Source organism: Pagrus major, chromosome 8 (genome assembly GCF_040436345.1).
Source record: "Pagrus major chromosome 8, Pma_NU_1.0".
Taxonomy (NCBI): domain Eukaryota; kingdom Metazoa; phylum Chordata; class Actinopteri; order Spariformes; family Sparidae; genus Pagrus; species Pagrus major.
In genome coordinates this window covers 31,008,553-31,021,402 of record NC_133222.1, presented here as the reverse complement: position 1 = coordinate 31,021,402, position 12,850 = coordinate 31,008,553, and the positions used below count along the sequence as shown (strand labels likewise).

The 12,850-nt window shown below is 38.4% G+C and overlaps 1 protein-coding gene across 1 annotated transcript; it reads left to right on the top strand.

Moving 5' to 3' along the window:
- Positions 1–1,349: 1,349 nt before the first annotated feature.
- Positions 1,350–11,499, top strand: e2f4 (E2F transcription factor 4). Its single transcript, XM_073471596.1, has 11 exons — positions 1,350–1,755; positions 3,871–3,980; positions 5,570–5,731; positions 7,083–7,126; positions 7,230–7,294; positions 7,392–7,580; positions 7,861–7,948; positions 8,449–8,595; positions 8,990–9,037; positions 9,161–9,205; positions 9,386–11,499. Exons 1-11 carry the CDS (start codon positions 1,591–1,593, stop codon positions 9,499–9,501), a joined length of 1,179 nt encoding a protein of 392 aa, XP_073327697.1. The 5' UTR covers positions 1,350–1,590; the 3' UTR covers positions 9,502–11,499.
- Positions 11,500–12,850: the final 1,351 nt, after the last annotated feature.

Sequence of the window (12,850 nt, the reverse complement as noted above, 5' to 3'; positions counted from 1 at the left end):
TCTTCAAATATTAAGTAAGGAAACGATGTTGTAGACAAAGTAAGGTTTAGATTAAAAAGGAAAATACAGGAAAAGAGATACTTAAGCAATGAATATTTGTTATGACACACTAACTGTGGAACTGAAGTGAATCTAATGTAAAAAAAAAAAATATATATATATATATATATATATATATATATATATATATATATATATATATATATATATATATATATATATATACAACTAATTATAAATAGAAATACATAATTATGATGAATAAAAATCCTCATCAATATTAAATCAATAATATTTCGTGGCCTAGTAATGATGATGTTTCATAGCTTCACAACATCATCTCAGTAGCAGAGGTTGGAGATTACTCTTGTACATAAAGGACACTATAATCTGAAAGAGATATGCATCCTCTACTGTTAAAGATCACACTCAACATGGAAAAAGACATAAAGCATAACTTATAAGTAACATTTAACTATCTCAATACACTGGATATATATTTGCCAAATAAATTAAGATGAATAAATGAGAATTAAACTACCTTTTCCAACATGTTCTTGCCATTTATTGGAAGAAAGCTAAACCTTTTAAAGTTTAGACTTATTTTACGTAGATAATATAGTTTATTTGTTTGCCTGCGTAACTTGATATATAATCTAATACATCTGCAAACAACTACTGACAGAGACCGAAGTAAGCTTACACAAGGGTTGTGTACTAGATGCTTGCTGTTTTAGCAGCTGAATAGTAGTAGTAGCTGAGTACTACACAGTCTAATAAAATATCAACATGACTTTTCTAGGGCTTTGAACTGTCATGGACAAATATAAATTGCTATAATATATTAACTATAGTCCATATAATTCAATATTAATATAAAAATAAATGAACTATGGATATAAAAAACATGAGTCATGTATCAAGTCAAAATTCTACAGTAAACTTACAAAGACTTCAACTCGATGCTTTCATTGGCAATTTACTGGATGTGTCTGGAAAACGTTCATGACCGTGTGTGCCCGCGCGTGTGTGAGGTGTGCGTGTATATGTGCACGTTCACCAACGCGTGCGTGTGTTTTCTTCAAGTTTGAGTAGGCAAGGGACTGTGTGACAATAGCGCTCCTGGACACATCCGGAAACCCCCTTTTTTCACAAACCTAAAAAAAACGATAACACGTAATCATTGCATGTTATTAACGTATGGCCACGATGCAGTAACTTGGCGGCTGCGACTATATTTATTGACTTCACAAGTTTAAATAAACTTTGTGAGACGCTTTTGAATCGATGCGAGTACTTGCAGACGGTCCCTCTGGCGATTGAACCGTCCCGTCATACCTCGCGTGGCCAACGGCTCTCTCCGCCGACTGCTCGCCGCTCATTGAATAGCTGCACTCAGCCTGCTCGGCTCGATTTAGTGAAATAATTTGGAGCAAACCAGGTCGGACTAGCTCATTTAACACCTGTTTTCCGCCACACACTTCCCCGACCTTCTGTTTGTCTTACTGCGGCGATAGAGCGTGCTTTCCTGGGCTCGCTGGCTGGGTTTGGTCGGGGAGGCAGGGGGAAGTACGGAGCTGGTCCCGAGTGATGATGGAGCTGGAGTCGGCCAGTAACAGAGGCGAACTGGGAGCTGTGGGGGACTCGCTGCAGCCACAGACTCCCAGCAGGCACGAAAAGAGCCTCGGACTGCTCACGACCAAGTTTGTGACTTTGCTACAGGAGGCAAAGGACGGAGTGCTGGATTTGAAAGCGGTGAGCATGCAGCCCCAGAGTCTTTGTTGTTAGCTAGCACATGTCATTTTGAGCCAGCCCGCTGTCGTTCGGTTACATGCACTTTCGCTAGCTTGCCTGTTAGCCTAGCCTAGCCGTGTGACAGGCTAATTTCAATGGGCGATAGCTCTTTTGGCTCTGTAGTTTTTAAACACCTAGGTTACTTTCAAACCTCCTCTCACATGCTGTGTCTTGCTAGTTTGGCTTTTCTCAACAGGGAGCAAAGTGAGGTTACGAACTGAACTTTGAGAACACCGGTCAACTTTTCAGACTCTGCCCCCTGCAGATTCAAAGTTAAAAAAAAGTGGGTCAGCTTTTGTCGTGCCCCTTTTGAGCTAACGCTACTGCATCTTTACACATGAACAACCTTTTTCTGATTGATAATGTCTTTGTCACTTAACGACATTTATTCACCGAGCTAGCTTTCAGTATTTACTCGTAAGGCTTTTAACGACAATGCATTAGCTTTTCAATTACATGTACATTTACTAACATTCGCTGGTCCTGCACCGCAGTCTAGGTCATCATCCTCCTCTTGATCTGTTTAGATATTATAGTAAAACTCCCACAAAACTGTGATCCTACTTGCTGATCAGCCTGTTGGTGTCAGAGTCACTTAAGCTCAATTTCTTGAAGAATGAGTTGGTGTTTTTCTTAGCCAGGGGCTCTAACACTTGGCAAACTTTGAGCTCAAATACCACAAAAGTGGGGTTGGACCTGAAGACCAGACCTATCAAAAAATGTTAATACACTTGTCTACCTGGAATATAAATAGAAACATCTTAACAAACACTGCCATCCATGTTTTTTGTCTCAACCAAAACCACGAAGCCAGATGGCAGCCTGACCAGCCAAGCATTACTTTATATTACACAACAGTTTCTCTTTCACAGAGACCTTAGTGACTTGATGGACAAACTGGATTCATAGCCGCTGGCACTCATGATGGGCCATTTGTTTGCTCAATCTATAGCCTACGAATGTGAAAATACCAGACATGTAGTTTTTTTATTTTGTATTCTCTCCTCTCTGTAAAAATACAACATGTTTGAATAATGAAACCAGCTAACTTTGTGCAATTAAACATTGTGTCCCGGACAGAAAACAGACTTGTTCCCCTGTGTAGGTCTTAGCATAGATGTTTGGGGATTGATATATGGTAATTCTTCTGTTATAACACATCTTTTAGACACTACAAGGGTTTTTGTAAACACGCTGTGTTTTAAATGTGTTTTGTAAGATAGAAACTCTGCTCTGACTTGTAGTTGCAGTAAGTGAGATTTTCATGGTACGATAGCCATCTCAGAAAAATATCAGTTTCACTGTATTTCTGTATATGATGTTACGCAGTTATTATTTTTATTGTCTGTTACATTCACCCTTAAAGGAATGAAAACAGATGTTTTTTTGATGAGCAATTGCTTTATTATAACTTCACAAAATGTTATGTCCTGATAGGCATGAAACTTGTTATAGAGTTGAAATATATATATATATATATATATATATATATATATATATATATATATATATATATATATATATATATATATATTATGATAACACTGATATGGTAGAATTAAATGCCGTAGGTAAGCAAATGCACACTGTCAATTCATAAAGATTCGTAAAATGATATACCTTGCAACCAGTATACTACTGCAACCCTAATATGTTGACACTGCTGTAAAAGGTAAAATATAGCTCATGACACTCAGTGTTCTTCCACACCCATACTGAACTAGACATCCTTATCTTTGTTTTGCATGAGTGAATAATTAAATTATGTTGTATAAACTATGAAATTTAGCCTCATTAGCTGCCATTCAGCAGGTCTGTGACTCCAATGCACTCAGAGGGCCCAGACCTACACTTATCAGCACCACCCATATGGTTATCATTAGTTTGCTAAACAGCAAGTGGTTGGGTCGGGAAGGAAGTTTAAATGACAATGTCATTTGCTGGGTGGTGAAACCTCATGGATTTTGGCTGCAGTGAATTGAATACTTTGGTACACATACTGTGGTCTCTCAGTCTATGAACAAGGAAATGCGAGTAATCTCTGACATTTTGTATTGCTTTTGTCCTGTCATTCAGGCCGCAGATACATTGGCTGTGCGGCAGAAACGACGTATTTACGACATCACTAATGTGTTGGAGGGAATTGGACTGATAGAGAAGAAGTCCAAGAACAGCATCCAATGGAAGTAAGTCCCCAGTACATTTTTTTATTCCCCATAGTGTAAAAGACTCTCTTTTTAATGAAAAAAAACATTTAATAAGTACTGCATTTGTTGTCCAAAAGGATTCTGTGTGTTTTGCCTTCATGAAAAGGCAAAATTTCCCTTAGTAAATGTGAATTAAAAAAAAATATATATATCCACACTTCATTAGTTAATTAAAATAATATTTTGGAGTTTGCTGTGATTGTGGTGAAGTAAGGAGAGGGCTGAATTATTTGAAACCATACTACTAAATATGTGTCTTGCAGTCACTTGCAGCAACCCCACCACCACCTCCACTCCCCCTTGTCAAATAACATGTACCTACTCTGCTTGTGTGTTAATCTGTGTGACAAACATGCTCATAAGCCTGTGACTGACTGTATAATTCAGTCATAACAGTAGAGAAAGTAGTGTTGAGCAGGACGGTGTGAAACCATATGAAACTAAACAGAATCCCATTTTGCATCAGATTTTCTTTTTTAGGTTGTAGAACTGACCAAAAACAATGTGCGCTTTATATGTCACTTTCCTATACTTACATTTGTTGACGCTATAACGAACTGACCTGAAGAATGGAAAAACACCTGACCTGACTACAGTATGTACGCTGTCAAAACCTCCTGCAGAACTGAAGATATGAGAGTTGTAAACACATGAAAATGTCAAGATGGTTTAGGTCTGGCATTACATTTCAGTGAATAAGTGTTGAAAAAGTGACATAGTTATATGCTGTTTTGACTCTGTAGCCAAGCACATTGGTTTTAAAACAATGATTTTGATGTTAAATTAGCAGCTCTCCGTTGTTAATTGCAGGTTTGCTTCCACATCGTCAGAACTGTATTCATATTAGAGGTCGGCCAATAGGACAGTATTGACTGAACTTGGCTCAAATAGTGGCCAGTGGCTGCACAGCCTCCATACGACACATGGGGATGTACATCACTGATTTAGCTATTTATTACATTGACTTGATTAGAAACTGGATAACTGTTAAACTGATCATCAAGCCAAACATTGTTAATTTCCCACAGTATCATTTAATTTATTTATTGTTTTTGCAGGGTTGGGTGGTGGTTTAGTATAGACCATTAAAGTCCTGCTTGTGCTCCAAATTATTATTATTGGGTCAGCCTTTGAAAATCAATTGTTTGTCAACCTCTAATTCACTTTTTGGTGTGTCATAGTCAGAACAGCACAGATGTTACTAATGACATTATTGATGGCTCTGCTCCATTCAACTGATAGGGTGTGTTTAGTACTGCTCACAATATTATTCAGTACTATTCATCATTGCTTAACAGAACATGTTGTTGTTGGACTTGTCAAACCACTTCATTAAAGAATGTAACAGTAAAAAACATTATTTCAAGCTATGTGGTAAACTTGCAATCTGTCTTAAAACATGTTACCTGTCAACTCAGCAGTTGTCCTGTTCTGTCCTAGCTCTGAGATGAGGCAGGTTGATCAGCAGTCGTATCTGTGATAAAGCAGGGTGTTGAGAGAAAGCATAGTTTTGAATCTGTCTTTGCCTGCTGTCTGTGCATGACAATTTATGTGTCTCTGTGTTTCAGGGGTGTAGGTCCAGGCTGCAACACCAGAGAGATAGCCGATAAGCTGATTGATCTGAAGGCAGAGCTAGATGACTTGGCTCTCAGGGAACACGAGCTGGACCAGCAGAGAGTCTGGGTCCAACAGAGCATCAAGAATGTCACAGACGACTCCAACAACAGCCCATATCCTTCACTGCACAGTTTGTTTATGTTTAAGCTAGAAATAGTTTTCCACTATTCTCTGATCAGTGCTGATGTCATTTTTATTAGTGAACATTTTTTATTAGTGTTCCTTAAAACACTTTTTCATAATTGGTGCTTTTCAAGCCCCCCAGCCAAGATAACTCTTGTGACATCAGTAGGGTGATTTTCTTGGGACCTGTTCAGACCTGGTATTAACATCCATTATGAATGATCATAAGTGGACGGCTCTAAGTTCAAGTGTGAATGCCCCCAAGATGCATTAAGAATGCATTTGAGATCCTATCACTCATACAAAACATTCAGAGGTGGTCTGGGCCACTGTGACCGCATTTGCTTGGCGGTGTGTACGCATACGTATCCTGGTCACATTGAATGACTGCCTGTTTAGCTGAATTTATGGAAGAAAACAATATTTAATTGACATTAACAATGTTTTACAAATACAGTAAACAGTAAACAAAATATAGTCTGCTTTGTCACCTGTGGAGAAAGTCTCCTAAAAAAATGTGCACGTTTTTGAGTTAGAACAAACTTTATGAAACACTGTCTATCTGATTCAGTCACATGTGGTCACTCGAGACGCATGCTGAGACGTATTATAATGCCGGTTATGAACTGGTGGACTTGGAGCAATCTACTTGTGATCAGATTGCTCAGGACGGATGTTAATAAAAATAAAATCTGTTGATGCATGCTTTCTGTTGTATTAAATTCCCATCTGACAATATTGCTCTAACTGTCACCTGTTTATGGAAAAAGTTTAATGAATTTGCAGGCTCATTATTGTTGCTCAGAGCAGTGCCAAATCACTGACGGTTTAACCTGAGAATAAAATGGACCTGAAGTACTATGATGAATAAGTTGGATATACCATATGCTTTGTGAAAACCACTCGTGTTCAGTATTTAGGGACATGCATGTGGCACTCAGTGGCACTGGGCAACAGTAGACACAATGAAATGAATGTACGTTCCAATCTCAGCACCATCTGGCATCTCATAGGGGATAATCCTGGGCATGCATCCCCACAGATTCTGCCAGATCGGCCGGCCACGCAGCTCATATCGAGGCTCTCTGTCCCGGTCATTTAAAGGGCCACTACAAAGATTTTTAATTTTTTTTTAACATAAAGGTCATGGAAAGTATTACTCAGCCTGAAGGGGGCTTTTTAAAGACTTTATTTAATGGAGGGTCTAATGAAAGGTTTATTTATGCCCCTTTCACACTGTTCATTAAAGTGTTCATTAAACCATCATGTCCTTAGTTAACCAACCATCTCATTTGAATGGAATACATGATATTTATTGGAAAACCCTTAACACATTCATACTATGGCCTATATAAAACATGAAGACCTCTGTGGAGCTTTCAAAGGTAATTGTTTCAGATGCTCAATCTTTATAGGCATTTTTCTTCATCTATGACATGTTGACAAACAGCTTCTATCACTCATCACCTGCCTCTCCTTCCTCCTCAGGTGACACACTCCTAGCAATCCGTGCTCCCATTGGCACACAGCTAGAGGTCCCCATACCAGAATCTGTAAGTTAGATGTGTGGTGTGTGCACTTTGAATGCTCCTTTCGTCCAGCTGCTGTTGTGTGTTGTATCTCAGACTGGGTATATGTGTTCTTATCCAGGTCCTCAATGGACAAAGGAAATACCAGATCCGTCTCAAGAGTTCAACTGGTCCCATTGAGGTTTTGCTGGTAAATAAGGACCCGTCCAGTGCCTCTCCTGTTGTTTTGCCCGTCCCTCCTCCAGATGATGTCCTTCAAAGCCTCCCAGCACCGACACCTACCTCTATGCTGCCCACTGCTGCCTCCCAGGTCCACACAAATGCCAGCTGTCTCTCTGCAAATAGTTTTATTTATGTATTGATGTGTTTACTGTAAGAGTCTGGGAGTTCACATTGACATCAACCCCAAGACAGCAATATTGTTCTGTTTTTCAGTTCATCATTCATATGACAGTTGCGTTTGAGATGGAGCTCATAAATGTTTAATCACCACTGAAAAATAACTAATCAAAACACTGACTTCTCTTTTTCATCACACAATGATTTTTCAGGATACAATGTTATGACTTTGCTGTCTTTCTACCCTCCAGGTCCCCAAAGCAGCTTTAGCAACTTCTACAAAACCTGGTCCTCCCACAACGTCGGCTACAGCAGCTAACCAGACAGCCTCAGTGACAGGTAAGGAGGGATAACAGACCAGTGAGTGCATTGTGAGCTGAATTAGGGGTATAGCAGTATTACGGTTTCAGAGTCATGGTTCTGTGTGAGTTCGGTACAACTGTGGGGTTACTTTCATTTTACTTTATGTTGAACATTCATCAAGTGTCAAAGACAGACAAGAACCTCTTCCTGGGGACTGGGGTAGAATTTTGCCCACTATTCATGTTTTAAAATTAAGGAACATTGGAAAGATAACTGTATATTACATGCCTTAATTTACACCTAATGTAGTATGCTTGCACTGTGGACTATGACTCCCAGTCTGTGACCATTGGATTTGAATACATGAGCCCTAAGGCAAATTTTTAGTCTGTAATTTCCCTGTCTTAAGAACTATTTTGTACGCTATCAAAAATAATGTAATTTTGCATTTTTATTGTATTTTACACGGAACCATTTATGATGTACTGTAGTATAATGCCAAGAACCAACATTATTTTATCTCACACTTATTTCAGAAGTGACGAGCACCACGCCACTCACCCCTACAACAGATACATCTGCTGCAGTTACTCAGCAACTACAATCTTCTGCCTCGTTGGATGGATCTGCTGCCTCTGCTGCCTCTTCAGTGTTTGAACCAATTAAGTCGGATCCATCTGAATGTGAGTTTTCCGTGTTTCTAATTCTTTTGAAACCTCTCCTTCGCTCTCTCCTTATCTCTCTCTCTCTCTGAAATGCAGCCTGGAAGGATGAAGATATTTAGTCAGGGATGATGAAGTTGATCGACTTTTTGATATTTTGTCATTTTGGTCATTTGCTTCAAAAGTTTGGTGCCATATATGTAATTGGAATCACATCTTACACACCGATTCATTGGATGTTAATTTCGATAGTTTCACTTTTTACAGATGATATTAATTTTGCAAACCAATATATTTAAATGGCTACTGCAGGACCATTAGGCATAGTATAAGGAAAATTTCAATATTCATATCATGCACTTCAGTGTAATGTAGTGACTGTACAGCTGAAACGTTTCCTGTTGTTGCCTTCTAGTGCTGGACTTTCCCAAAGAGCTCTCTGATATGTTTGATCCAACAAAAGGTAAACTCCCCTTGAATATTACACACAATTAAAATATTCCGCCAGTGATTATGTGGTAATTACCTGTCAATCACTTCTTCAATTTTAAAATCATCTCTCAATGCTTTTCTGTAATCTTGACAGAGATCATGAGTGGAGACCTGTTGGAGGACTTGATGTCATCAGAAGGTGAGTTTTCTTTACAGAAGCAATTGTAGTAAAATTTTGAAAAATGTGTAATTGAAATTGTGTAAATTGATTATGTATAATATGTGTAACAAAGAGGCTGTTGAAAACATTTCAGCACTTTGACTCGTGGCCTCTTTTTGTGCATAGTCTCACCCCTGTCTCTGTCTGCTTCACCTCCAGTGTTCTCGCCTCTCCTCCGTCTGTCCCCTCCACCCAGCGACCACGACTACATATACAACCTGGATGAGACAGAAGGCCTGTGTGACCTCTTTGACGTCCCCATTCTCAACCTCTGACCCCAGAGATTGTTGTCAGAGCGGGAAGCATTTTCCCAAATATGCTAATCTACCTTAAATTTCTCCCAAGATGTCCCCCCTCACTGACAGTGAAGGTGAAACGAGGTGCAGGAAAGCTGGCGTGATATGATGAGCGTTCAAGGACACCTCTGCACTGACACGGTGAGCTCAAGCTGAGCTCAGTCAGACAGTAGCTCGATGTACAGCATCGTAAAGAAATGCAGGCGAGAACAAAACATTTTACTTACTGCTTTTCAAAGGAAACATTGTCAAAACAAATAATTATATTTTTGGATTGTTATGTATGATAAAGCGTTAATGTTTGTGTATCAGCTTTCCTGTGTGCTTGTGAGCGAATGTGTGTGGGCATACTTGTGAGCAACTTTGTGTGTGCGTGCGTGTGTGTGTGTGCTTGAGTTTTGTATTGAACGCTCTCTTAACTTGAGTCAGACGTCTCCAGTAAAACAAAAGAAGTCCTTTTCTTATCAGGTAAAGAATCATGGCAGACTAACAGCACAGCCTTTATCACCCGGCAGCTGCTCATGCATGGCTCGAGTCCAAACACAGCTGGTTAAATATGCACTGTCCTCATGTACATAGAAGAATATATATTTTGTATTACCAGCACGCAAAACTATGGTGTATTAATGAACTACATTTCTACCACAGGCAGAGCAAATGTTTGCAAATAAACAAAGGTACCAGACTCAAAAATCATGTTGTATTTATGAAGTGCTTTGTTTAAAATAATGGAAATTTGTCAAAATTAAACCTTTCAGTGTTTTTGTGCACCAGCTAGAAAATAGAGAATCTTAATGTTGAGTTGCCGAAGCCAATACACTTTGTGACATAAAGAGCCAAGCACCAAAATAATGCAGGGGTTTTAGGGGTGGGGGGGGGTGGGGTGCGGGTCAGAATTTTACTATTTTAAATTAACAGTTTCAGGTAATTAAGGTGCTTGTTAAAATTAAAATAAAGCCTCCTATGCTCCACATTATGGTCACCTTGTTTTTTAACTGGTTCAGAATCGGCACTTCTACACAGAGGTGTTTAGTGATGAAACAACTCTTGCTTTGAGTTTAATTTTTGCCTCTGGACTTTTGGACTTTGCAGATTTTTATTGGCTCTGATTTATATATGACTTAACTGGTGTACGTCAGAGGAATGGCTCCCCCCTCTCCAAAATGACTTTCAATTATGTATGTATATGAATACCATTGTACTGAGTTCATTTGTATGTAAATTGATATGTATGTATTTCTGATGTATTTTTACTGAATATAGTCATGCCATGAAAAATGCTCCTATTATTGCTTGTTTTTGTATATTTGGCACAGATCCCTATTAAGTAGTTTTTTTGTTTTTTTTCCAATGTTATTTCTGTTTCTGGTAAATGAAATACTGCTTATCACTCTAAATTTATTTCTCAACTCTAATCGTTCTCTCTGTGCAGGGGGCAGGTGAGTAGCAGTTCAGGATGAGTTGTTACAAGTCAGGCTGTATTCATATTTCTACATTGCTTTCTTCTTTTTGCGTATTAATGTGCTGTTTTGCCCTGAATGACATGTATGTATGTACTGTGTATATCCCTCTCTACCGCTTGTATAGAATAGCGTTTATTTTTTATACCTGATAGATATATTATTACTGCTACTAATTTGGGGCTAAACTTCATAGTTTAAGGACTTTTTCCACAAAACTTTCTTTATCAAAAGCATCTGGTCTCATTGTTGCACTTTACATCACTGTATGTGGACAGATTGGTTGCTACTCATCCACTCCTTGATCAGTAGCCAGCCATTGTGTTTGGACAGTGTTGTGAGTTTGCCTAATCCTTAAATGGAGCAGCCAGGGAGTTCAACAGTACTGGGTTGAATGAATGGTGTGTGAGTGTGAATGTGAGAGAGAGACTCCATCCTACAGACTGTTTTTAACAGGCTCACTATTGCTAAACTGTAGTTGCATCAAATGAGTCAAAATAAACACTTTGGTATTCTTTGTAATGTCTGGTGTCCTTGGTTTCCAACTAAAGTGACGAGTCATAGTTTTGGTGCTTGTCAGACGGGGTTTCATCTCAATATGCTGTTACTGTAAGTTCATTTGAGGGGAATCCTGAAATGGTGATCTGATATGTTGTTGATGTGAGCGAGGACCATTAATTATTTTTGAAGTTGTAGTCAGCAGGTAAAGTCCCAACTGAATACATGCATGCTAACACGAAAAACCTTATACTAAGTCAAGATGCAATTGTTTTAACAGAAGCTCTATTGATTTGATTTTGTCTCTTAACAGTGCACTGAGCTGAAAACAAAGAGAGTTTCAAATTTAGTGGTGTAATGAAACCCAAGTACATTTACACATGGACTGTACTTAAGTATAAATCTGAGGTACTTGAGTTTTTGAATCTCATGCCACATTCTACCGCTATTCTTGTACATTTCAAAGGGAAATATTGTCCTTTTTACAATTAAATGAAGGCCTCAATTATAAGTTACTTTGCAAATTAAGATTCTTGCATGCAAAACCTCAAAATGTACAGCTGAAGTGATTAGTGTGATTATTTTGACAAACAAGTCCTGGTTCTAGCATTGCACATGTGCAGATTTGCTGCCTTTCCTTTTAATTATTGTAATAACCTAAATGTATGTTTTTAAAAAAATATAATTTAAAGGTTTGGACTGTTGGTTGGACGAAACAAACGGTGAAGAGGTCACTTTGAGCTCCAGATAATTGCGACAACATTTATCACTATTGTCAGAATTTGTACAAACCAAATAAGCGATAAATAGAGAAAATAATATGCAGATTATTCCAAAAATGAAAATAATCATTAGTTGCAGTCCTGTGCAAAACAGTTAAAAATGTATCTGAACGACAGCAGTGAAACCCTGCTTTTATCCCAATGCATAAGTAATAATAATCTAATTTCCTATACTAGTTTAACAGTCACAGGGGACATTTTTCTGCATTGAGTGCTTTTACTTTTAACACATTAAGAAGATTCATTGGTTATACTTGCCTACTTTTACTTAAGTAAAATGAGTTCAATGCAGCAGTTTTACTTGTAACACTATTTATTTTACAGTGTGGTACTAGAGGGTGACTTTTACTTAAGCAAAACATCTCAATACCTCCTCCACCTTGTATAAAATTCATGGGTGTTTGTAGCTAAGCTTACACAGCGTCTTTTCTGTTGTGCTCAGGCCTCAAATGAAGCCACAGAGACCTCATAATATCCATAAATCTAAAAAGACCTGTTAAATATGAAGGTAATTAGATTCTGAGATTAGAGTGTATTATCCCTTCAACTCCATCGCTCAACATATAGCTGAGTCATCTGTTTGGAGTG